This window comes from Sphaerodactylus townsendi, linkage group LG06 (genome assembly GCF_021028975.2).
Source record: "Sphaerodactylus townsendi isolate TG3544 linkage group LG06, MPM_Stown_v2.3, whole genome shotgun sequence".
NCBI lineage: Eukaryota > Metazoa > Chordata > Lepidosauria > Squamata > Sphaerodactylidae > Sphaerodactylus > Sphaerodactylus townsendi.
The window spans coordinates 131,544,511-131,570,797 of NC_059430.1; the positions used below are offsets into that span (position 1 = coordinate 131,544,511).

At 53.4% G+C, this 26,287-nt stretch overlaps 1 protein-coding gene across 1 annotated transcript; it reads right to left on the reverse strand.

Annotated features, from left to right (window-relative positions):
- Positions 1 to 2,142: 2,142 nt before the first annotated feature.
- LOC125435566 (delta-like protein C) lies at positions 2,143 to 24,554 on the reverse strand. Its single transcript, XM_048501759.1, has 5 exons — positions 24,453 to 24,554; positions 23,356 to 23,509; positions 22,196 to 22,847; positions 5,532 to 5,646; positions 2,143 to 2,463 (listed from the first exon to the last, which is right to left on the reverse strand). The coding sequence occupies exons 1-5, from the start codon at positions 24,552 to 24,554 to the stop codon at positions 2,389 to 2,391; spliced, it is 1,098 nt and encodes a 365-aa protein (XP_048357716.1). The 3' UTR covers positions 2,143 to 2,388.
- Between the last annotated feature and the right edge of the window lie 1,733 nt (positions 24,555 to 26,287).

Sequence of the window (26,287 nt, forward strand, 5' to 3'; positions counted from 1 at the left end):
GCCACCACTTTTTACTTGATCTAGACACCTCACTCCTGTTGATGTAGCCAAGAATTGCATGGGCTTTCTTGGCTGCCGCATCACACTGCTGACTCATGTTCAGTTTGTGGTCTACTAAGACTCCCAGATCCCTTTCACATGTAGCTAGGTGCCACCCATCCTATATCTGTGCGTTTCAATTTTTTCTGCTTAAATGTAGCTTACATTTCTCCCTGTTGAAATTCATTTTGTTGGTTTTGGCCCAGCTCTCTCATCTGTCCGGGTCATTTTGAATTCTGATCCTGTCCTCGGGGGTATTAGCTTCCTCTCCTAATTTGGTGTCATTTGCAGATTTGATTGGCGTGCCCTCTATTCCATCATCCAAGTCACTGATAAAAATATTGAATAGCACTGGGCCCAGGACAGATCCCTGTGGGACCCCACTAGTCACTTCTCTCCAGGATGAAGCGGCAGCAACAGAAGAGGCAGGGAGACCTGAGGATGTTGTGAAGAAGCTCTAGCTTTGGGGGAGGGAGACCTCACTCTTCCAACAGACAGAGGTGGCTGGCTGGATGACCTTGGAGTGTCTTGAACTGCTCCGATATGGGGCCTTCCCAGAGAAGCACCTGCTCCCGTCTGTTGGGGCTGTGTGCAGTTCCTAGAGGCAGTCTCCAATCAATTGTTCGTACACAATTTACTTCCTATCAACCCGTCTTCTGGAAGAGCACCCAAGAGAAGCTAGGGAATTCTGGTTGCTTGCGGAGGCAACTTTTAACCTTCTCCTATTCACACTGAAACATGTGGCACTTGCATGTGGATTTGATGGACGGCTATGCCTTGCAGCCACAGGGTGTCTGCTGATAGGAAGGTCCTCTCTACAGCGGGTGCCTTATCTCCTGGCAGGTGTACATCAGACTTGGGAGGACCTGCTTGTCGTCTCCTCTTGGCAAGAGTGTACCTACCACCAGGTAGCGTTAACTGACATGTGAGAACAGCAGAACGGCGGCAGAAGCCGCTGCCCGATGCAGTCAAGGCATGCGTTACGGAAAATAAAATGAAAAGTTTGGCTTACCTAGGAGATTTGTATAAGAGCTCAACCCCCTCGAGACTTCCTGTAGAACTCCTCTATCACAGGAGCTGTGCGTGTTAACACAAGTCAGAAAGCTTTGGCCGCTGCTATGCCCGAAACTCCAGGGAAGCCCCCCCGCCCCTGCGCCTGCATGCACCCTGCCCCCATCATCGCCTGACTCCTAAATCTGGAACTCCACCTACACAGACCTGTAGCTGCGCATGCAAAGGGGCATGATTAGCAACCGTCTGCTCGTGCTTCGTCTTTGGGGCCGCTCCCGCCTTGTAGAACGGCCGGCCTGAGGTGGTCAAGAAGAACTCCACAAGTCCGGTCATTCCACAAAGCGTGCAAACCAGAAACGTTCAGGAGTGTGTTCTTGTAGTGGCAACGGAACTGTAGTGGGACAGACAGCGCAGGGGTCCTCAACTTTTTTTGTGTCTGGTGGCACCTTTGGAATTCTGACACAGGGTGGCGGGAAGAGTCATCCCGTGGTTCCGTCAGGAGGCAGAGCCAATCACTGAACATCAGGGTAGCCAGGACAGGCGTCGTTCTCATATGAACTGTCCAATGTTTCAAGTGGAAGTTCAGTTTTACAGGATGCCTTTTAAAAGGAATATATCCAGTGGTGGGATCCAAAAATTTTCTAAAGCAAGCCTTTATTGGCATAGAGCTCCAAACATTTTAGTAACGGGTTCCCATGGTGGTGGGATTCACGGAATAATGAACACTCGCGGGTCAACAGCTGTTTCCCGATATGGGAGAATGTATGAAATCAATACTTCCAGTGGTGGGATCCAAAAATGTTAGTAACAGGTTCCCATGGTGGTGGGATTCAAACAGTGGCGTAGCGCCAATGGGGCTGAGTGGGGCACAACGGGGGCGTGGCCGGGCATTCCGGGGGCGGGGCATTCCTGGGCAGGGCTGTGGCAAGGACGCAGCCGCTGCGCCGGTCCTGGGGCGGGAAACGAATGCACCCAGGCGCAGGCTGCCACACACGCCAGTGCACCTCCTGCTAAACTGCTTCAAGTTCTGCGTGCTGCTGCTGAGAGGAGGGGCGTAACTAAGGCAAAAATCACGTGGCAAAATCCCCAATTAGTAACCCCCTCTCGGCACACACAAATAATTAGTTACCTACTCTCGGGAACCTGTGAGAACCGGCTGGATCCCACCTCTGAATATATCATTCAAAGCATTTTATCACATACACAGCTTTCCTGCATGACTGAAAGTGAGACCCTTCAGCTGTGGTCTTGGCTGCTTCTAAGCAATCCTCGAAAATTCGGCACAGCCATTCAGGTCTCCGACGGTTCAGAATTCCAAAGTTGCCGGTGGCGGCAGGCTCAGAAAGGCCTGCTCCAGGCTAAGTTGTGGAGCCTCAAGAGCCACGGTAGAGCAGCTTCATGCAATGGATGAGTCTGCAAAACCCCAAACAAATCTCATTGCTTCAACTATCACCCTTCATGGCCAAGTCCCCTTCACAGTACAAGAAAACACACAATATCTTGTAAATTGGGTATCCCTGGAAGTTGTGAATGTTTAGAGCATAGGTGTCAAACTCGTGGCGCTCCAGATGTTATGGACTACAGTTCCCATCATCCCCTGCCAGCATCATGCTGGCAGGGGATGATGGGAACTGTAGTCCATAACATCTGGAGGGCTGCGCGTTTGACACCTGCGGTTTAGAGGCATATGGTAAGGCGTTACCATCACGCTTAACGTCTGTAAAAATCATATTTCCCTTCTCATTTGTCATTTTGGGAAATAGATTACTCTCTGACACCCCCCACCGCACACACCCCTTCTATGAAATTCAGTTTTGGAAAGGGTGGTCTAACGGCATCCTTCAGAATGCTGAGCACAGGTGGACGGAGAGAGACAGGGTCCCACTTGATGGACAACACCCATCCTGCAAAGCAAGGGTTGAGGCAGAAACATCCGTCCTTGCGAATAGCTGCACGCAGCTTCTAAACATTGCAGAACTGTGCTGGCAACCAGGATACATTTCAAAAATTGTGCAAATGAGAGGTTAGAGAAAGCAACATACTTCATATTGAGCTGGAATGAAATTAAATACAATTCAGCACATTCCTAAAATTTCATTTTATCTTCTCAACTTTTTTGCCTGTGTTTCCATTTTTAAAAGCTGGTTTGGTAGATTTTTTTTAAAAAAACCCTTTTGGCCCCAGATACAATTCCAGGCTTCCCCAAAATAAGTCTTGAGATCTTGCTAGGCAGATGGAGCTCATAACCCTGCTTATGCAGAGCTTACAGGTCGGCCTACATAACATAATCCTCACACATGTGGGAATGTGGCAGAAAGGCACGTCACGCAGAGAGAACTCCGGCTTGGAGTTCCCTTTGCCGTCTACGGGACCCACTTTTTCGTTCTGCTTCCCCCCTCTTTGGGAGGGTTTTAATTGGGGTTTATTGCATGATGCCATCTTTGTTAATTTCACTGCTGTGTTTTAATTTTAATGGGGTTTTGTTTGTATGTGCTTCGGGGGTAGGGCGGTATACAAAACCCATAAATAAACAAACAAACAAACAAACATGGTGCTGGAACATGGTGCTGAATGCCGTGCCAGCGTCCCAGTGCCCCCGCCGCCGCCAGCCTAGTGGGGGCGTGGCCAGGGGATGAGCCTCCTGGCCTTTGCCAGCATTATGCCAGTGAGTCGCAGTTAGAACTTAAGCCAGCCTTTTGACTGGTCCATTGCAGCTCATAGAGGGTCCTCGGTGTTGAGGAGGCTGTTTGATTTTTCCAGCCTCCCCATGCCACCGGGGGTGCCCATTTTTCTCTGGTCTTCTACAGCTGTCATGATGCAATAGGGGGGCTTTTAAAGACTTCTATTTTTTTATTTTTTGCATTGTTCATCCTGAATGCATATTAAGTAAAATGTTCATTCTAAATTTCTTGGGGCATTTCTGCACTTGTAGCCTGCACAATTGCACCGGGGTTGAACAGGGATCATATATACCTGAGCTTTTTTATCCTGGTTTCTCCCTTTGCATGGCTCCCCGCTTCTGCCCAGGAGCAGAGTAAAGAAATGCTCCAGTTTGTTCTGCACGAGCCAGACTTCTGTATTTACTTTGGAAGTATGTCTGAGCATGCCCAATGTCCCACCTTGGTTGGCTGTTGTTTTTGAGTGGCAGCTGCAAGCACCTGTGAGCTTGCCTGGTGTCCCGCATTCTGATTGGCTGTTGTTTTTGAGTGGCAGTTTGAATGAATGTCAGGCGGGGAGATCAGGCAACTGGGCGAGAACAATAAACTGGTCCTGCTTCTGACTGGTTTTTGCATGGTACAAGCACAAGCAGGGTCACACCGGGACTTTTAAAAAGAACCTCCAAACTGGCGATTTTTAAAATCCCAGGCTAAAGCAAATATTGCTGGGCAACAGCGGGGCAGACCCTGTGCAGCTTCATGGACCGTGCGGAATTCCCGGGTGCACAGGGATATTTTCCGTGCTCTCCCTGAGATATTTTGACTGTGCGAAAACAGTGCTTTAGATGTTCATGGATTACAATTCCCATCAGCCCCTTGCTAGCATGGCCAATTGTAGTCCCTGAACATCTGAAGTGCCAGAATTGGACACCCCTGCTCAAGTCATTGTGGATTGCTGGACCTTCTCCTCCTTCTGTTTGTACCTGTATGGACTATGGCTCATAAGAGATCCACTGTAAAGGTGCCACAGGACTCTTGATTAATATAATGACTGGTCCGTGACTGACAGGGAATGGTAATTGTCAACCTCATCTCCCTTTGGGGTGAAGACAGGAATCATATTAAGAGAAGTGGACGTGGTTTGAAAATGCCTTTCCAGTACTCAGAAAACACATTTCCACATTTACAGCAAAACAACTAGCAAAAACAAATTCTGCAGGTTTAGGGCACAATTCCCCATTGAGAAAATCCAACTCTGTTCCTGACACTGATTGTGCTTACAATGGGACAGGCACCTAGTAGCCCATGCTCATGGTGTCATCAACACCTTTTCTCCACATTGATTTTTTTTTCAAGTTACAAGGTTGAGACTTTAAGAAGGGGGTCAGCCCTCTACTACCTAAGGGGAAGGACAAGACTAACTCATTCAGAGTTAGACTTGTTGGGGTGGGTTCCTGCTATGGGTGTAGAATCCACTGTGATTGCTAAAGAGCAAGGACTACTGGACTAGAATCTGCATGCTAAGCAGCTACATCTGTTCTTCACATTCATTTGCATGATAAGACCCTGCTAAGTGAGGGTCCATCTGTCCATCATCCTGTCCCACACAGCAGCCAACCAGTTTCCTTGGGGGCCAACGAGTAGAGCACGTAGAGGCCAAGGGCTTCCCTTAACGTTGCCTTCTAGCCCTGGCATTTAGAGGCTTGTTGCCTGTGTTGATGGAGGTTCCCTTTAGCCATCATGGCATAAGAACTGACCATGCGCTGTCCTTTCAGTCCCCTGAGCTACACAGGCAGGGTCACGAGGTGAGTGTATATTCGTTACCTCAGTTGCATAAATGCACTGCTCCATCTGGTCCGGGATGATGTAGATGGGGAGGTAGGCACCTTCTTTGGGATAGCCAGCAGGGGTTATTGATCGGATTGACTCAGATTTTTTGCTGCAGTGGAGAAAGAAGAACCAGGGAAGCTATTAAACACTGAAAGGCAGATAAACTGTCAACAATTCTTCGTTTCCTAAAAAGAGAAAGGCGATAGACCAGTGATGGCGAACCTTTTCGAGACCGAGTGCCCAAATTGCAACCCAAACCCCACTTATTTATCTCAAAGTGCCAACCTGGCAATTTAACCTGAATGCTGAGGTTTTAGTTTAGAAAAACCGGTTGGCCCCCTTATCCTCCGTCCCACCCGCTTGAGCAGGGGCCAGCCTGCTCTAGCCTCCAGCAAGTCCCGTGCGCACCGCTCTGTGCCTCTCTAGCATCTCTGCCTCCTCTGTGCGCCTCCCCCCCTCGGGCAGCCGCCACCTGGAGCACAGGCACCAGGCCCATTGTGCTCCTCCAGCCCAGGCCAGCCTAGATGTGTGTGTGGGGTGTGTGTGATTTTCCGACCCCCACATGACGAACTCTGCATCCGCGTGCCCACAGAGAGGGCCCAAGTCCACACAGAATCACAGCCTCTCTCCTGGAAATTAGCCCCAAGATGTGTGGGGGAGGGCACTGGTTACGGCTACTCACCAAGGCTTTCTGCTCCTGCATTCTACCATGTCGCTGCTCCAACAGAACAGGAGGCAGCCATCTTTTGCCAATAGCCCTCCCACCGCTTTCCCCCATGTCATTCCGGAGGATTAGATATAGGTCATTAAATTTGGATTATCTAGATTTTCCAGTGCATGATTGAGAAAGCAAAACCTGCCAGTGCCAGATCAGAGCTGGCATTTTCTGTCTGTCTCCATCTGGCTGGCTGCTAATCTCTCAGAATCCTGTAGCGCTACCTTGAGCGTGTGTCAGTGCTCCATTGCAGAGCATCTACTTTGCACAGAGAAGGTCCCAGGTGCAATCCTTGGCAGCTAAAAGGCCCAGGTGACAGGTGGCATGGAAGACCTCCTCTGTCTGAGACCCTGGCAGCCACTGCCAGTCCACATAGACGATACCGACCTTGAGGGTCTGATGATCTGGTTCAATATAAGTCAGCTTCATGTATGTGTGCTGCCTGGTATATAGTCAGAGACGTAGGTATAGAATTTTAATAGGGTGGGGTTGGGGTTCAGGGGGCGGGGCCCCATCCCCACCCACTCCTGGGGGCATGGCCCCGCCTCCCCTAGCCCCACCTCCAGCCTGCAAGCCAGCCGGAGCCCGGGAAAGAAAGTCTCGCCTCTCGCAAAGCTGGTGTAAGGCTGAACACCACTCAGACAAAGCCAACATAAAAGAAGAACTTTATTGATTTGGGTCGCCCTTGCTATAGGGTGCTGGAACTGAGGATTCTTGTCCTCAGTCCCAGTATTTATTCTATTTCAAAAACAGACAGCAACCAATCAGCTTCCCTCCCCCTCCCACTTCCTTGTCTCTCATTGGCTCTGACGGAGCTACATAGTTTCGTTTTGCTGTAGCTCCGCAGCCCTGTTTCCCGCTCCAACGCAAAAAGGCGGGATCTGGTGATTGCTGGGAATTGTAGTCCTGACAGCAGGTCTCACAAGAGGCGAGACTTTCTTTCCCAGGCTCCGGCTGGCCTGCAGCTTGCAAGCATGGGATGCGGGCTGTGCCTATGTGGGTGCACAGGAGCGCCCGCCCACGCCAGACGTGCAATGGGGGGGTTTAAACCCAAGAAACCCCCCCTTGCCTACGTCCCTGTATATAGTGCTTGCATTTAACTGTTAAGGCTGTTGAAAAATGTATCCTTTTGGACAGCCTACTTTCCCCAGCATCTGGCAGAGCAGGCATCTTTCCTGAGCAGGCACAGGTGGCATTAAGAGGCAGGCACCGGGGCCCAGCTGAGTCTAGTGCCAGCCCAGGAGGCGGCCAGGGCTACAAAAGAAACACGGTTGGGACTTGGGAACCCCCAGCAGGAGGAAAGCAGCAGTACGGAGCACACTCCCGACTTAATTTTATTCTAGTTCTTCTTAGATAACTGATATTTTCATTTCTGTGTGTCACTTTGTAAATTCCAAGAAATAGAAGTAGGAAGAGGAAGAGGGGCTGGCACCTGGGAACGCATCACAGGCTGCGGCAGAGGTCAGCGAGTCTGGCATTGAGGTGCCGCCACAAGGAAGGAAGGAAGGAAGGAAGGAAGGAAGGAAGGAAGGAAGGAAGGAAGGAAGGAAGGAAGGAAGGAAGGAAGGAAGGAAGGAAGGAAGGAAGGAAGGAGGGAGGGAGGGGGGGAGGGGGGGGGGGGGGGGGGGGGGGGGGGAGGGGGGGGGGGGGGGGGGGGGGGGGGGGGGGGGGAGGGGGGGGAGGGTTTCCGGGGGGGGGGGGGAAGGGTGGGGGGGGCTTGGGGGGGGTGGGGGGGGGAGGGGGGGGGGGGGGGGGGGAGGGAGGGGGGGGGGGTGGGGGGGGGGGGGGGTGGGGGGGGGGGGGGGTGGGGGGGGGGGGGGGTGGGGGGGGGGGGGGGTGGGGGGGGGGGGGGGTGGGGGGGGGGGGGGGTGGGGGGGGGGGGGGGTGGGGGGGGGGGGGGGTGGGGGGGGGGGGGGGTGGGGGGGGGGGGGGGTGGGGGGGGGGGGGGGTGGGGGGGGGGGGGGGTGGGGGGGGGGGGGGGTGGGGGGGGGGGGGGGTGGGGGGGGGGGGGGGTGGGGGGGGGGGGGGGTGGGGGGGGGGGGGGGTGGGGGGGGGGGGGGGTGGGGGGGGGGGGGGGTGGGGGGGGGGGGGGGTGGGGGGGGGGGGGGGTGGGGGGGGGGGGGGGTGGGGGGGGGGGGGGGTGGGGGGGGGGGGGGGTGGGGGGGGGGGGGGGTGGGGGGGGGGGGGGGTGGGGGGGGGGGGGGGTGGGGGGGGGGGGGGGTGGGGGGGGGGGGGGGTGGGGGGGGGGGGGGGTGGGGGGGGGGGGGGGTGGGGGGGGGGGGGGGTGGGGGGGGGGGGGGGTGGGGGGGGGGGGGGGTGGGGGGGGGGGGGGGTGGGGGGGGGGGGGGGTGGGGGGGGGGGGGGGTGGGGGGGGGGGGGGGTGGGGGGGGGGGGGGGTGGGGGGGGGGGGGGGTGGGGGGGGGGGGGGGTGGGGGGGGGGGGGGGTGGGGGGGGGGGGGGGTGGGGGGGGGGGGGGGTGGGGGGGGGGGGGGGTGGGGGGGGGGGGGGGTGGGGGGGGGGGGGGGTGGGGGGGGGGGGGGGTGGGGGGGGGGGGGGGTGGGGGGGGGGGGGGGTGGGGGGGGGGGGGGGTGGGGGGGGGGGGGGGTGGGGGGGGGGGGGGGTGGGGGGGGGGGGGGGTGGGGGGGGGGGGGGGTGGGGGGGGGGGGGGGTGGGGGGGGGGGGGGGTGGGGGGGGGGGGGGGTGGGGGGGGGGGGGGGTGGGGGGGGGGGGGGGTGGGGGGGGGGGGGGGTGGGGGGGGGGGGGGGTGGGGGGGGGGGGGGGTGGGGGGGGGGGGGGGTGGGGGGGGGGGGGGGTGGGGGGGGGGGGGGGTGGGGGGGGGGGGGGGTGGGGGGGGGGGGGGGTGGGGGGGGGGGGGGGTGGGGGGGGGGGGGGGTGGGGGGGGGGGGGGGTGGGGGGGGGGGGGGGTGGGGGGGGGGGGGGGTGGGGGGGGGGGGGGGTGGGGGGGGGGGGGGGTGGGGGGGGGGGGGGGTGGGGGGGGGGGGGGGTGGGGGGGGGGGGGGGTGGGGGGGGGGGGGGGTGGGGGGGGGGGGGGGTGGGGGGGGGGGGGGGTGGGGGGGGGGGGGGGTGGGGGGGGGGGGGGGTGGGGGGGGGGGGGGGTGGGGGGGGGGGGGGGTGGGGGGGGGGGGGGGTGGGGGGGGGGGGGGGTGGGGGGGGGGGGGGGTGGGGGGGGGGGGGGGTGGGGGGGGGGGGGGGTGGGGGGGGGGGGGGGTGGGGGGGGGGGGGGGTGGGGGGGGGGGGGGGTGGGGGGGGGGGGGGGTGGGGGGGGGGGGGGGTGGGGGGGGGGGGGGGTGGGGGGGGGGGGGGGTGGGGGGGGGGGGGGGTGGGGGGGGGGGGGGGTGGGGGGGGGGGGGGGTGGGGGGGGGGGGGGGTGGGGGGGGGGGGGGGTGGGGGGGGGGGGGGGTGGGGGGGGGGGGGGGTGGGGGGGGGGGGGGGTGGGGGGGGGGGGGGGTGGGGGGGGGGGGGGGTGGGGGGGGGGGGGGGTGGGGGGGGGGGGGGGTGGGGGGGGGGGGGGGTGGGGGGGGGGGGGGGTGGGGGGGGGGGGGGGTGGGGGGGGGGGGGGGTGGGGGGGGGGGGGGGTGGGGGGGGGGGGGGGTGGGGGGGGGGGGGGGTGGGGGGGGGGGGGGGTGGGGGGGGGGGGGGGTGGGGGGGGGGGGGGGTGGGGGGGGGGGGGGGTGGGGGGGGGGGGGGGTGGGGGGGGGGGGGGGTGGGGGGGGGGGGGGGTGGGGGGGGGGGGGGGTGGGGGGGGGGGGGGGTGGGGGGGGGGGGGGGTGGGGGGGGGGGGGGGTGGGGGGGGGGGGGGGTGGGGGGGGGGGGGGGTGGGGGGGGGGGGGGGTGGGGGGGGGGGGGGGTGGGGGGGGGGGGGGGTGGGGGGGGGGGGGGGTGGGGGGGGGGGGGGGTGGGGGGGGGGGGGGGTGGGGGGGGGGGGGGGTGGGGGGGGGGGGGGGTGGGGGGGGGGGGGGGTGGGGGGGGGGGGGGGTGGGGGGGGGGGGGGGTGGGGGGGGGGGGGGGTGGGGGGGGGGGGGGGTGGGGGGGGGGGGGGGTGGGGGGGGGGGGGGGTGGGGGGGGGGGGGGGTGGGGGGGGGGGGGGGTGGGGGGGGGGGGGGGTGGGGGGGGGGGGGGGTGGGGGGGGGGGGGGGTGGGGGGGGGGGGGGGTGGGGGGGGGGGGGGGTGGGGGGGGGGGGGGGTGGGGGGGGGGGGGGGTGGGGGGGGGGGGGGGTGGGGGGGGGGGGGGGTGGGGGGGGGGGGGGGTGGGGGGGGGGGGGGGTGGGGGGGGGGGGGGGTGGGGGGGGGGGGGGGTGGGGGGGGGGGGGGGTGGGGGGGGGGGGGGGTGGGGGGGGGGGGGGGTGGGGGGGGGGGGGGGTGGGGGGGGGGGGGGGTGGGGGGGGGGGGGGGTGGGGGGGGGGGGGGGTGGGGGGGGGGGGGGGTGGGGGGGGGGGGGGGTGGGGGGGGGGGGGGGTGGGGGGGGGGGGGGGTGGGGGGGGGGGGGGGTGGGGGGGGGGGGGGGTGGGGGGGGGGGGGGGTGGGGGGGGGGGGGGGTGGGGGGGGGGGGGGGTGGGGGGGGGGGGGGGTGATTAACCCACTACACCACTGCTGCTCCCACAAGCAAGGCAGAGTGCACTCTTGCATGCCAGAAGACAGGCAGTCATTTTTCTGGCACATACTGGACAACAGGCAGCGGAAATAAACATCGTCCCATATATCATAGTCATCTGGAAAATAGTTAAATTTCTGTATGCTTTAGATTCCTACAACTACAGAGTAAAAATGAAAAGAGAGCTCTGTCTGCCAGGTATTCCAGGCCATTGCCATGACAGAGAAAAGAGGCAGAGCTACAGAGAACAGAAAACATGTTCATGCCTGCTGGGAGAGTGGCAGCGGGACAGAAGCTCCCTTAATTTACACTCATTGCCACGCGTAAAGTATTGTCTTCTCTTTTCTAGTGCATGTTCCCATAAACACAGAACAGAAAGAGTGAAGTGGGCATGTGAAGGGCCTCAGCCACGCATATTCACCCATGAACAATTCAAAAAGTCCAAAGGAGATATTTTGCTTGCACCTGCTGGAATAGAGACAGCAGAGTTGACTCCACTTATTTTACTCCTCTTATTTTACTGTTTTCACTTTGAAATTTTTTTAATCAACTTTCACATTATTTTGAAAAGAACAGTGAAACTTAGGCCCATTATGCATGGAACGCTTACCTTGGGGCTTGTTGCTGCGCAGTGGGGTTGTAGTGGGGTCTCCTCGCATTTCTCTGTTTACACGCGAGGAGGCACTCCATTGCTACTGTGCAGTTTGCCTGCTAAACTCTCTCAGGCCTCTGCAGCTTTTCCTGGTTCTCTTAACTCCACCCATCAACTCTAAAAATCTTAAAGGCACACAGTCACAAGGTTGGTGGATTTGTTAAAGCCCTTTAGATTGCTGCTATATCGATATTGTAGTCCCTTTTCGAAAATAATCCCACCACCAATGAAAGAGGCAAAGCAATTCCCTGGACCACACTCCCCACATACATATTTCCTGCTGCTGCTGCTGCTACGGGAGGAGCCAGAGTCTTGTTATTTTGATATTCCATGTCATTTTAAAATTCCTTCATTAGATCTACTTCCACATCTGCTCTCTGACACCCTGTTTTTGGTAGCATCATCTATTTCTTCTTGCACTTAGAAAATGTATATCTCAGGTGAGGCAAAAAATAATGAAAGCTATAATGCCATTTACATTTTAGATTCAGCCACATCAGTGTGAATATATGAAGTCAGCAGTCTCCTACTTTGATATGCGTCACTTTATTCTCCCTTTGAAGCTGCATATTTGGGTTGGTGAGATTTATTTATTCTACTTAGTTGCAATTATGCAGACATTTCTATATTACAGGGCTTTATCGCAAGACTGTCACAGTTGCTTACAACAACTAAAACCAGCCATAATAAAATATTGTAAGAACAGCAGGAAAAAAATGTGCAGCAAAAGAGCAATGCAGAGAATAAGAAGTGCAGAGCAGAGACAGCCATGGAAATTTCAGTCAACTCAGCCTCCCTGGGTCAAACTTCACGGAAGCATTTCTGTTTTTCACCTGTCTCCCCCACAAAAAAGTGAGGCTTGGGGAAAGCAGACTGAAAAGTATGGGAGAGAATGCCACAGCCAGCACCTTGAAATGTGCTCAAACACTACCAGTGAAGAAGCAGAAGAAGAAGAGTTTGGATTTATATCCTCCCTTTCTCTCCTGTAAGGAGACTCAAGGTGGCTTACAAGCTCCTTTCCCTTCCTCTCTCCACGACAGACACCTTGTGAGGTTGGTGGGGCTGAGAGAGTTCCAAAGAACTATGACTAGCCCAAGGTCACCCAGCTGGCATGTAGGAGTGTGGAAACACATCTGGTTCACCTGATAAGCCTCTGCCACTCAGGTGGAGGAGTGGGGAATCAAACCCGGTTCTCCAGATTAGACTCCCCCTGCTCTTAACCACTACACCACGCTGGCATGAGTGTGACATGCTCCCTCCTTCTAGGCAGCCACATCTGATAAAGTGGAAGCACACAAATAGTCTTCAAGGGCAGCCTCATTATAGTAATCTGGTCTAAAGGCTGACCAAACATATATGTTGACAGCAGCTTCCTTTTGCCCTATTAGAGGACAAAGGACAGATAACTGGAAAAAGTGTCTTCATTACAGTCTGGCTTTCCAGTGGTAAAGGTAGGTCTAGGACTCCCAAACCTGCACTTTCAGAGGAAGAGTAGCCCTATCCAAAACATGTAAATTTCCCCATTCAGCCAGCGTGGTGTGGTGGTTGAGAGCAGGTGGATTCTAATCTGGAGAACCAGGTTTGATTCCCCACTCCTCCGCCTGAGTGGCATTGGCTCTTGAAGAAGTCATCTTTGGATCCTTCAGATCCAGCCAACTACCGCGATCCCTTTCCCTTCTCAAGAGTATGGGAATGATTGAAAAGCCTCATGGAAATCTCAGGCATAGGCTGATGATGCCTTGCTCTTTTACAGTCTCAGAGGCTCAGCCCAAAGTTGTAGAGGTCCCTCTACTCACCCTTTCCTGACCTGGGCGGCCCAGGCCATCCCAATCTGGGAAGATAAGCAAGGTCAACTATGGTTGGTACTTGGATGGGAGACCACCCAGGAGGTCAGGGGGCTGCTGCACACCTGTCTGTCTGTGCCCTGAAGGGGATGATCTCAGAAGCTAAGTAAGGTTAACCCCGGTTAGTATTTGGCTGGGAAACTACCAAGGAAGTTGAGGGTTGCTATGCAATGGAAAACCATCTCTGAACGTCTCTTGCCTTGTAAAACCCCTTGGGGACCATCCCCGTCTGTCAGGTGCAACTTGACTCCAGGTTTCCCCACAACCACCCCCCTCCCCTCTCTGCTTGCAGCGTTCAGCCTAAAGCCCACCAGGAGATTGTGGGGCTGTGCGTGCGCAAATGCACTTAAGGCCGGATTTCCTTCCCTGGGGAAAGGGTGTGAATGCCTCGGCCTCTGAAAGCTGTTGGGTCTCCACAGGTACATCCAAACCTGCCCTTGGTTTGTAGAGGGCCCTGTTTGGTTGATCTGTTGATCAGTACAAAGAAGTCCCGTTTTACAGCAGTCTTTTGTGCCAACAGCAAGGATGGCAAATCTCACTGTCGACTCTTGCCTACAAAAACACACACTACGGCCAATTACGCACAAGTCCATTGCCACAAGGTTTCTTGCACGGATGCATTTCCTCAAGCCCCGCTTTCAGTTTCCATTCTCCCTGCGGCAAGTGAGACCATTTCTAGCGCAAATTTAATTTTGCTTCACAGCCATAGAGGACAGATTTGCCAGTCGGCACAGGTTTGCCCCAGACGTCTTCCCTCCACCCACAGCCAGCACACCTGGTCTACCCCCAACCCACTCCCTTGCGCTGCTTGGCACGTTTCCCCCTTGCCCTCCTCCCTGTTGCTGATTCCTTCCCACTTGTCTAAATGCTTGTATCGACATATCAAGCAGGGTCTCCTTCTGGTTCCACCCCACCTCCCCCGCTGTGCTTCTGCTCTCCCCAATGATCGGGAGGGCCTTTTGAAAACTTTCTTTCAGACAAGCTTCTATTTTAAAAACAAGCCTCTCTCTCTTGCAGTAGCAGTAACAAGAGAGAGAGAGAGAGAGAGTGAGCATCTGTGTAGGGGAAGGAAGGGGAAGGGAATACCAGTGGAGTTAAGAGAAGCAGCAAAAAGAAAAGGTTGAGACTAGGTCTGCAGCTATGTGGCAGGCACTGGGCTGCCTCCTTGCATGTAAACAGAAAAATGTGAGGAGAGCCCTCTGCAAGCCCACTGCACAGAGAAGAGTCCTGAGGTAAGCGTTCACTGCATAATCGGTTGAATCAATAAACTGCTGGGGAAACTTTAGATGTTTATTTAATTTAATTTAATAGTTAACTTCCTTATCTTCTACACCATGCTTGCTCTCCACCATCAGCCCATGGAAGTTTTTTCCAGTGAAGGAAACAGTGGTGCCTGCCTTCTCTGCCTCATAGCCTGAAGCCAGCATGTGCTGGGGAATCAGTCCCAAGTATGGAATGCCCCGACCACGTCTGATCAAAAGTCTTCATGGGACCAACCACGACTTTGCAATAAGTGAATCATTGTGTTCATAACTGCAGTGAAATCAGGGTGAATCATAAACGGTCCAGATAATATCAGCGTAAATTAAGGACAGCAAATAGCCAAGCAGAAATAGAAGCCACCCAAGTGATCCTTTCAAGCTGGACACAGAGGTAGCCAAGTGGGGCACAAATTTCTGTCCCTCAAGACAAAAGAAAATAAAATCTTAATTTAATAAGGATGGGCCCCAACAGGCCTGCATCTGCCCAAGGAAGATCCCAGGAAGGGACTGAAAATCTCAGCTCAGGGCTGAGCTAGACACTGCAGGGGAATCGACACACATTTCCTTCCCTGTCACATCTCAAGTGTGGGGGTCTCCTGCTTTTTCTTCCAACACAACGGAGCAGGTGGGTGACAGTTCAGTCCTGGCCCCTTTTTTTCTGCCGTCGGCACTTTCCTTCCAGATAGTGGGGCACAAGCAGAAGAAAAGACAAGGTTATGGAGTATGCGACCGCACTTGGAGTCCTGTGTTCAGTTCTGGTCGCCACATCTCAAAAAGGATATTGAAGAGATAGAAAAAGTGCAGAGAAGGGCAACGAGGATGATTGAGGGACTGGAGCACCTTCCTTATGAGGAGAGGCTGCAGCGTTTGGGACTCTTTCATTTGGAGAGGAGACGTCTGAGGGGGGATATGATTGAAGTCTATAAAATTATGCATGGGGTAGAAAATGTTGATAGAGAGAATTTTTTCTCTCTTTCTCACAATACTAGAACCAGGGGGCATACATTGAAAATGCTGGGGGGAAGAATTAGGACTAATAAAAGGAAACACTTCTTCACGCAACACGTGATTGGTGTTTGGAATATGCTGCCACAGGAGGTGGTGATGGCCACTAACCTGGATAGCTTTAAAAGGGGCTTGCACAGATTTATGGAGGAGAAGTCAATGTATGGCTACCAATCTTTATCCTCCTTGATCTCAGATTGCATATGTCTGAGCAGACAGCAGCAGAAGGCTATTGCTTTCACCTCCTGCATATGAGCTCCCAAAGGCACCTGGTGGGCCTCTGAGAGTAGCAGAGTGCTGGACTAGATGGACTCTGGTCTGATCCAGCAGTCTTATGTTCTTATGTTCTTATGGGACCAGCCCACAAGCTCAGCCCAGACAAGGTGGAGGAGCTGCAGATCCACAATGAAGCTACTTGAAGTCAGCTTGTTCCAGAGGGGATTTCACCCCTCCCTTCCCCGAAGGAGAAGTCCCTCGCTGGAGGCTGCCAGTGGAACCTGGCCACTTTACTGTAATGTGGTTTTTTTGTAGGGTTGCCATTGAAAACTGGGCAGAAATTTCCACTGGTCCAAAAGGAGGCAGACGAGCTACTGTCAGGGACAGGGTACAGACAGGGTCTCTCCCGTGTACTCCAAGGTCTCTGCTGGTTGCCCCATGTGTTTCTGAGCACAATTCAACATGCTGGTCTTACCTCTAACATCCTAAAAGGTTTGGGGGCCAGGTACTTGAAGGACACCTTCCACCCACACTGTCAAGTCCACAGGCCCTGACACAGGCAAATGGGCTGGCAACTAGAAGCAGGGCTTTCTTAGTGGTCGCACCTAGCCTATGGGATGCCCTTCCCCTTGAAGTTCCCCGGGACCTGCCTGACTTCCTTCGGCACTAATCCAACACATTCCTTTTTATTCAGTGCTCTGTTGTCAGTTTTATGAATATAAAACTGGGCCGCTGAACGTTGGGTTTGTTTGTTTTTGCTGTTTTTATGCCCTTGGCTGGTTTTATTGTTGGTGATTGATGTGTGGGCATTTTTATGATTTCAGCATCTGGTTTTCATTTCGTGCGCTGCCTCCGGCGTTCAGCTTCAGCACCGCCTCAATCACAGGGAACTCTGAGCCCAGCTTGCAATGCTGCAAAAACAATCTATCAGTTCCGATCTGCTCCAATCTGAAACATCAAAAAATGCCACCCCCACTGCTTCCTTTGAAGACAAACCTGAATACAAGTACGGCAACAGAGCCACTTCAAATGGTTGAGACATCTTAGAACAGGGATCCTCAACTCTCTCTCTCGTTTGTTGTATTTATCTGCCTTTTATGGACAATTGTTTAATTGTAATTTGGTATGCCAATAAAGGCTTGATTATGAAAAAAAAAATTCTATTACAACCGGAATTGGACACAACATAAAGCTTGAGTAATAGATCTGGCAAAATGTGCAGCATCAGCCATTAGACGATATTATTTCCATCAAGGGAACCAGCTAATTCCAGCGGCAGTTCAAATTTTCAACACCAAAGCAGTACCACAACTTCTCTATGCAATACCTGTCTGGATACATGCATTTTCCACGGAAAAAGATCAAATCCAGTCCTGGTTTCTCCATCAACTAGTACACCTACCGAACAGTGTTACATATTTTACCATCTGCACAGAAATCAACCAATGGCTACTGGAGACCAGAAACTGGATTATAACTATCAAACACTGACTCAGAATTCATTTCCAAGTTTCAGCTCCAAGATTAATACATCTTATTTGTTAGAGGATACCCAACAATTTGAGTAGTTCACAAAAATCCAGAAAAAAATCACCCATATTGGAATCGATCTAGACTCTTTACCCCACCTAGATCCATTTTGGCTGGCAATGCTTGTGTTCTCCTGCACTGAGGGAACACAAAATCACCAAACGGATCTTCTTATAACGTCCTAAAGACATTATATTTATGCTGTGCGGAATCCACCAGTGAAGTAAATAAATAAATGAATACAAAAACTCTCTCTCTCTCTCTCTCTCTCTCTCTCTCTCTCTCTCTCTCTCTCTTTTCTTTTTTAGCCTGTATGCCCCTTTGCCGTTGCAGGCCCAGCCACAAAATGGCAGCCACAGGAGGTAGCGTGAGCCATAAAATGGCTGGCACAATTTACCTTCAGTAATACAAGGAAGAAAGCAATGCTTTAAAAAATCTGCACAGCTTATTGAATCTCCAACCGTCAACCACAAGCCTTGGTGGGCAAAGAACCCCACAACCCTGGCTCCACCAACTTTATAAAAACACTTCTTGGGCACCAGAAAATATATCCGTTGGTCTGTGGGGACCACAGCGCCATGTTGGGGGACCTCGTTCCATGGCATTCTTCTTCCCATCCGGTCACAGGGAATTCTCTTTTTATGATCCCAAGTAAGCCTTGGATGGTAGCAACATATTTCTTGAACGGTTTTCTATTTTCATGCCCTTTCAAGCACAGTCCTGACCACACCAACGATTGGCATTTGACTGGGTGCCCTCAAGGATGCTCCCATAAAAGGGATGTTGCTTTCTTTTGGGGGTTGTTCCTGGAGGTCATATCAACTACATACGAAATGATGAGGATTTCTACATCTCAGGTGTATTATGATTAGCTAAGTCTCCACCTCTCTCTTAACCATCGGTGTCACAACCGCTACAGGTGGGACTGGGGAATGTTTCTTCATATTTCTTTGCAAAGTTTTCCCAAAAGAGCAGAGAAGAGGGAGACAAGCTTATTTCTCAGCTCTACTGCTTCAGATGCAAGGTGGAAAGGCACAGATGATTGCGCACGCGCACACACACACAGATTCCCTGGGCACAGAAAACTAGGATAGCACAAAGGAGGTTCCCATGTTTAGCCTTCTTGGTTTTCTCTGGACATTTCTGTCTCACATCCACTGTGGATGAAACCATTTCAGACTAGCTCCAAGCAAAAAACATTGTCGAAATTCCATTTTCCTGCTCAATATTGTCACCTTGAGCAGCACCCAAAATTAAGGATCCGTCACACTATCCATCCATCCATCCATCCATCCATCCATCCATCCATCCATCCATCCATCCATCCATCCATCCATCCATCCATCCATCCATCCATCCATCCATCCATCCATCCATCCATCCATCCATCCATCCATCCATCCATCCATCCATCCATCCATCCATCCATCCATCCATCCATCCATCCATCCATCCATCTATCTATGGGGGGTTTTATACTGCCCTTACCCTTCTGCAAGAACGTAGGTAAGGGTGGGTTCTTGAGTTCAAACCCCCACCCCATTACATGTCCAAAGCTCCGCCCCCAGTTTGTGGTTTTAAAAAATATTTTAAAGTGTTTTTTTGTTTTTGGCCTGCAGGAGGCGCAATTTTTAGGATAGCAGCAGCAAAATTTCAGGGATTTTTTGGGAGACTCTCCTGATGATACTACCCAGGTTTGGTGAGGTTTGGTTCAGGGGGTCCAAAGTTATGGACTCCCAAAAGGGGTGCCCCATCCCCTATTGTTTCCAATGGGAGATAATAGGAGATGGGGACTACAACTTTGAGGGTCCATAACTTTGGACCCCCTGAACCGAACTTTACCAAACCTGGGAGGTATCATCAAGTGAGTCTCTTACTGATACTACCCAAGTTTTGTGAAGTTTGGTCCAGGGGGTCCAAAGCTATGAGCTCCCAAAGGGAGTGCACCATCTCCCATTGTTTCCAAAGGGAGCTATAGAAGATGGGGGCTACACCTTTGGAGTCCATAACTTTGGATCCCCCAAACCAAACTTCACCAGACCTGGATGGTATCATTAGGAGAGTCTCTTAAAGATACCCTGAAATTTTGGTGCTGCTAGCTTAACAATTGCACCTCTGACAACAGGCACCCCCCAAGTTTCCCCATATTCTCCTTTTAAATCCACCCCCCTTCGGCATGGATTTAAAAGGAGAATCTGGGCTCCCTAGCTTAAACACCATTGAAAGTGATGCTGTTTGGGGGTGGATTCCAGCATCACAGCGGCTGCCCATGGGGGGTGCACGCAAAACTCAGATTTTGCACCGGGCTTTTCCCCTAGCTACGCCTCTGCCCAGAGGGGAGGGCAGAAGGGGCTGCCATCCTTGGCCTCGGAGAGCTGCTTTTATGAGCACTGAGGCCGGGGTGGGGCTTGGGGAGGCGTGGCCCCACCCCCAGGGGCGGGTGGGGGCATGGCCCCGCCCCTGAACCCCCTGATAAAAAATCTTTACCTACGTCCCTGCCCTTCTGGCTCAGTAGGTTGCCATCTCCGGCTAGGGGGATTCCTGAAGCTTTGGGGGCAAAGCCTGGTTGCGGAAGAGATGGGGAAGGGAGACAGCTCTGCAGGGACGTGGTGCTGCACAGTGCTGCAGTCTTTCCAAGCAGGCTGTTTGGAGAGCCATTGTCATTCGGGGGGGGGGGGGCAGGGGAGCAGCTTTCTTATAATAATAAAGTTTTTATTAATATTAATTTTAAAAGGTAAACTTACAAAACAAATGATATAAGTGCTCAGAATCATACATAAAATCAACATAGTATTGACATTTCCTACATACATATATAGATCCATAAATACATACAATACCCTCTACCCCCCCTCACCCCTTAGTGCCCCTCACCCACGCTTTGCAAGATAGTAGTGCTTAGAATGTTACTTCGGATTTACTTTCTACAAGGTACGTATTATTAATCTTTTATCATGGATAGTATTATTACTTCTAAATTTACTTCTTACATTACATGTAATATTAATCTCTTATCTTAACTCAGGTAATATATTCCTTGTTATATTATCTTGTAACTTTTATCTCTATCTTGTATTCCAGACTTCCCCTACGACTGACCCAAATTGACCTATCGTCAGTGACGTCTGCACTGAAAAATCAGCTAAATGTAATTCTTCCTAATTGGTATATTTTTCTGTGTCATTTGTCAACTCATATGAAGTATACTATCAATTATTACATTGTTTTGTTGTCCCCCTTCTAAGCTTTCAAAGTATCGTAAGGCTCTCTGTCACTGGGGGAAAGCCTGTGTTGCAAACCCCTCTGCTGCCTCCCCGGGGGGGAGAGTTCCAGTCCTATCTGCCCCCTCCCTTTGGCTTTCTGGTCTGAATTCCCATCATCAAGAGAATAAAATTTACAGTTTGGGATCTTTGAAAGTCTGAAAGTGTGGTAAGGGATAAAAAACACACCAGAAAACAAAAGGGAGGGGAAGAGAGGCTTCAGGTGAAAACCTGTGTCTTGGCCTGGGGTAAAAGTCCATCTTGAGGCAATTTTCCCTGTAAATTTTGAATGATTACGTTTCCGTCCGAACTTCCCCTGGGGGCAAGCTGGTATCTACTGGACTATCCCAGTCTTTTCCGAACTGTCACCAATCACCACACAAAGATGCCTCCATTGCCTCGTAACGCAACCACTGGGCATGAATTTCTAAAGGAAGAACATGAAACTAAATAGGGTCTAATGGGGCTCCCTAGTTGTGTGCCTTATGCTGCGTTGTGCATAGAGATGGGCCAAACAACTCTAGAAACCTTGGCATGGATAAGGGCCATAAAATATTGGCTGCATATACATTTTCTAGTGGGATCCAATAGCTATATTCCCTCTCTGTTATCAGATCACTTTATTTCAGAATGGTATACTTTGATCTTTAGAAAGGTTGAAGCTATTGGTTTCCCCTTGGAATCACTCCTTATGCTCACAAAGGTGGAAGCCTTCAGACTAGTTAAGAATAGGCTCTTGGATCTTGACTTGTGCTGCCAAGACAACCTGTTCTTCGACTACATTATTAATCCCATGCGAACGTGGAATTATGGCAGCATATCTTCGTCTGCTGATTAATCCCACCCAGAGGAGAGCCTTGGCTACTGCAAGATGTAATGTGCTGCCATCAGATCTGCTGGAGGGAAGATTTAAGAATATGGAACGTGATAAAGAGTTTGTTCATGTGATAGGACTACGGTGGAAACACTTGACCATTCTCTGTTTCTATGCCCTAAATACAATCAGATACGCATGAAATACATGAATTCCATTTTCTTGCAAAGTTCTCAGTGGCATGAGTGTTATAAGATACCCAATCTCCTGAACAGCTCTGATGTGCTCTTTTGTGAAACTGTTGCAAATTTTATACTGGAAATTAGTAATTTTACCTGTATTTCTTAACCTTGTTTTGTTTTAAAATTTTGTCCTGTTTTATATGCCAATAAAGGCTTGTGTTGTTGTATTAACTAAATATGGTCTCACAGAACTACCTGACCTCCGGGCCACAGAGATCAGCTCGCCTGGCTGAAACGGCTGGGCTCGAGGGCGTCATCATACCCCATGGAGGTCGCCCCCCACCCCAAACTCCACCTTCCCCAGGGCGGCACCCCCAAATCTCCAGGACTGTCCCACCCCAGAGCTGGCAGCCCTAAGCCAAGAGCTGTTCCTTTCTGAGAATGAGGTCTGTCTCCCTTCCCACTCTTCATATTCTTCTCTCCCTTCGTGCCCATTTTCTAATTGCTAGAAAGGAAAAGTCACTCCTCCCCCCAGGATGGGCTGGAGGGAGCGGACGCCCACTTACTTCTCCAGCTTCTTCTTGCAGATGGACTCACGGCCCGGATCCAGCAGCTTCCTCTTGCAGTTAAACTGGTCACCGTTGAATCGGCCATCTTTGTTGGACACCTTGAACCGCCCGGGGGAGATAAGGAAGCCGTCCCTCTCCTTGAAGTTGTTGATGGTCGCCAGGTCATTCCGGACGCTGCTCTTCACGGCCTTGCGACCCTGCCTCAAGTGCCGGAACACGGCCACGGCGGCGCATGCCGCGAGCACCAACGTCATGAGCCCCAGGGCAAAGGAGACTGCCAAGGCAGTAGGGAAAGGACCCTCGGCCACCCTCTGGCTACTAACCGGGGTGGGAAGTTGGACCTTGAACTCACAACTGGAGCCCATGTAGCCGGCCAGGCACTCACAGACGTGGCCCGAAAAGTGGGTGTAGCAGGTGCCGCTGTTCAGGCAAGGGCTGGAGCCACAAGCATCCACACGGGCGCTGCAGTCCTTTCCACCGTAGCCCAGGGTACAGGAGCAGGTGTAGCTGTTGGGGCCGTCGACGCAGGTGCCTCCGTTGGCACACGGGTTGCTGGCACAATCGTCTATGTTCAATTCACAGCGGGAGCCGGCAAAACCGGGGCGGCATTTGCAGATCACACTGCGGCCCAGATCCAGGCAGTGTCCATCTAGCGCAGAAGGGGAACAGGTTGTTGTGACCCGCGCTGAGCCCCCCGGGGAAAGGGTGGGCTAAAAGTGTAAATGGATGGATGGATGGATGGATGGATGGATGGATGGATGGATGGATGGATGGATGGATGGATGGATGGATGGATGGATGGATGGATGGATGGATGGATGGAGGAAGATGATAGATAGATAGATAGATAGATAGATAGATAGATAGATAGATAGATAGATAGATAGATAGATAGATAGATAGATAGATAGATAGATAGATAGATAGATAGATAGATAGATAGATAGATAGATAGATAGGGAAGGAAGGAAGGAAGGAAGGAAGGAAGGAAGGAAGGAAGGAAGGAAGGAAGGAAGGAAGGAAGGAAGGAAGGAAGGAAGGAAGGCAGGCTGTGTTTGGACTGGCTTCGAGCGAGGGTCACCAGCCGCCAGGGGGTGCTTGGAGACTGTCTAGAATCACAACTGGTTTCCAGACCACAGATCATTTCCCCAGCTGACTTTGAAGCGTGGACTCTGCAGTGTTCGACCCCCGTGGAGGTGCCTCCCCTCCCTCCTTTCTGAGCTCCGCCCCAACCTCCAGGGATTTCCCAGCCCAGAGCTGACCATCCTGCTCTGAGTCGTCATTCAGACTTATAAGAAGCCACTCGCCTGGCTATCGGAGCCCAGTAAGAATATCCTTCAGGTGAGTGGGCCAGGAAGCCTCTGTCAACTGGGTTGCCGGCTTCATCTGGGATATTCCTAGAGATTTGGGATGGGGCCGGGGGAGTGGGGAGTTTAGGGAGGAAAGGAACCTCAGCACGGTACATAGTGCCACAGAGTTCCCTCTCCAAAGCAGCCTTTTTTCCCCAGGGGAACTGATGTCTGTTGCCCAGAGATTCTGTGAGATCTGGAGGCAGGAAACCCTAACGGGAAGCAAGCAGCTTCTTCTAGGATGAGGGAAATATTGCGGGGCAAACCTGCTTTAGGACCGGGAACCGTGCGGAATTCTTGGCTGCACAGGAATATTTTTCTTGCTTTGACCATGCAGAAACAAGAGGGAGCAAACCAAGAGAGCAAGAGATGGTGAAAGAGATGGTGAAAGTCTGCTGGGTACCAAGAAGAGTTCACATCTAAGCAGATGTAACTTTCAGGCTGAAGAAACTGGCAGTCCGTGGTGGAGCACCCTCATTGGCATGTAGAAGGTCTCAAGTTCTACCCCTGCTGTCTCCAGTTAAAAGGACCAGGCAGGAGGTACTGTGAAACCCTGCAGAGCGGCTGCCAGTCCGAGCAGACAATACTGACCTCGAGGGACCAAGGGTCTGACCCAGGACTAGGCAGCCATGTGTGCCTGGTCCTGCCTCAAGTGAAGCCCCGCCCCCTCTAGGCAGCCATGACAAACCGTCTCCAATTCATCAGCCCACCAGCTAGCAGACAGATGAGCTAACTACCTCAACTGCAGTCGCTGGCCCCCACCCCACCCTCGGGTCTCGAGTGGAACGACAAAAAGGCACGTCATTTCAAGTCTCCCATTTTAAAATCATCACCATCTCCAGTTTTAAAAGTCCTCACCTAGGAAATGTTTGTGCCTCCCAAGCCAGAGCGACAGACGCACTCACCCGGTTCTGGTCAAAGGAGGGACAGTCAAAGGAAAAGACACAGAAAGGAGTGTCCAAAAGCACGAAGAACCTTCTTTTTTGTGGACAGTTGGGGTTCCCCATTTCCGGGTGGGGCCTGGAGACCTCCCTCAATACAGCTCATTTCCAGGTGCCTGCAGGTGCCAGGAGGGCCAACCAGCAGCAGCTTTTGGGGAGGGGCAATCTGCAGCCCTGCCGGATGATGTCACTTCCGGTCAGTGGTGGGATCCAAAAATGTTAGTAACAGGTTCCCATGGTGGTGGAATTCAAACAGTGGCGTAGCGCCAATAGGGATGGGCGGGGCATGATGGGGGCGTGGCCGGACATTCCGGGGGCGGGGCATTAATAATTTCTCTGTTACTGTAAAAAACTCTTACTGTAAAAAAAAAATTTCCTAATTTCCAGCTGGTATCTTTCTGTCCATAATTTAAACTCATTATAGCAAGTCCTATCGTCTGCTGCCAACAGAAACAACTACTTCTCATAAGAACATAAGAACATAAGAACTAGCCTGCTGGATCAGACCAGAGTCCATCTAGTCCAGCATTCTGCTACTCGCAGTGGCCCACCAGGTGCCTTTGGGAGCTCACATGCAGGATGTGAAAGCAATGGCCTTCTGCTGCTGCTGCTCCTGAGCACCTGGTCTGCTAAGGCATTAGCAATCTGAGATCAAGGAGGATCAAGATTGGTAGCCATAGATTGACTTCTCCTCCATAAATCTGTCCAAGCCCTTTTTAAAGCTATCCAGGTTAGTGGCCATCACCACCTCCTGTGGCAGCATATTCCAAACACCAATCACACGTTGCGTGAAGAAGTGTTTCCTTTTATTAGTCCTAATTCTTCCCCCCAGCATTTTCAATGAATGCCCCCTGGTTCTAGTATTGTGAGAGAGAGAGAAAAATGTCTCTCTGTCCACATTTTCTACCCCAGGCATCATTTTATAGACGTCAATCCTATCCCCCCTCAGACGTCTCCTCTCCAAACTAAAGAGTCCCCAACGCTGCAGCCTCTCCTCCTCATAGGGAAGGTGCTCCAATCCTTCAATCATCCTCGCTGCCCTTCTCTGCACTTTTTCTATCTCTTCGACATCCTTTTTGAGATGTATGCGACCAGAACTGAACACAGTACTCCAAGCGCGGCTACCCACTACCTGCTTTATATATGGGCATTTACGTAATCTTTGCAGTTTTATTCTCAATTCCTTTCCTAATTATCCCCAGCATAGAGTTTGCCTTTTTCACCGCTGCCATGCATTGAGTTGACATTCCCATGGAACCAGCAACTAAGACGCCTAAATCCCTTTCCTGGTCTGTGACTGATAGCACTGACCCCTGTAGCGTGTATGTGAAGTTTGGATTTCAACTCTCATGTGCATCACTTTACATTTCGCTACATTGAACTGCATTTGCCATTTCTTAGCCCACTCAATTCCTAACTTATCAAGGTCCGCTTGGAGTTTTTCGCAATCCTTTGTGGTTCTCACCACTCCTACATAATTTGGTATCATCTGCAAACTTGGCTACCACACTACTTCCACCCCTACTCTGCAGGTCATTTATGAATAAGTTAAAGAGCACTGGTCCCAAAACGGATCCCTGGGGGACACCACTCCCCTACATCTCTCCACATTGTGAGAACTTCCCATTTACATTCCACCCTTTGTTTCCTGTTCCTCAACCAGTTTTTAATCCATAGGAGGACTTCCCCTCTTATTCCTTCATTGCTGAGTTTTCTCAACAGTCTCTGGTGAGGAACTTTGTCAAAAGCCTTTTGGAAATCCAAGTAGAAAATGTCCACTGGTTCCCCCTTATTCACAT

What these genes read in the sequence shown, in the direction of transcription:
- LOC125435566 (XM_048501759.1), bottom strand. Translation starts at nt 24,554, where the DNA reads ATGGGGAACCCCAACTGTCCACAAAAAAGAAGGTTCTTCGTGCTTTTG. An exon ending in CCTCCTTTGACCAGAACCGG is followed by an intron (nt 23,510 to 24,452) that starts GTGAGTGCGTCT and finishes GGGCTCCGATAG; the next exon opens with CCAGGCGAGTGGCTTCTTAT. An exon ending in AGTGCATTTATGCAACTGAG is followed by an intron (nt 2,464 to 5,531) that starts GTAACGAATATA and finishes GGGGTTTTGCAG; the next exon opens with ACTCATCCATTGCATGAAGC.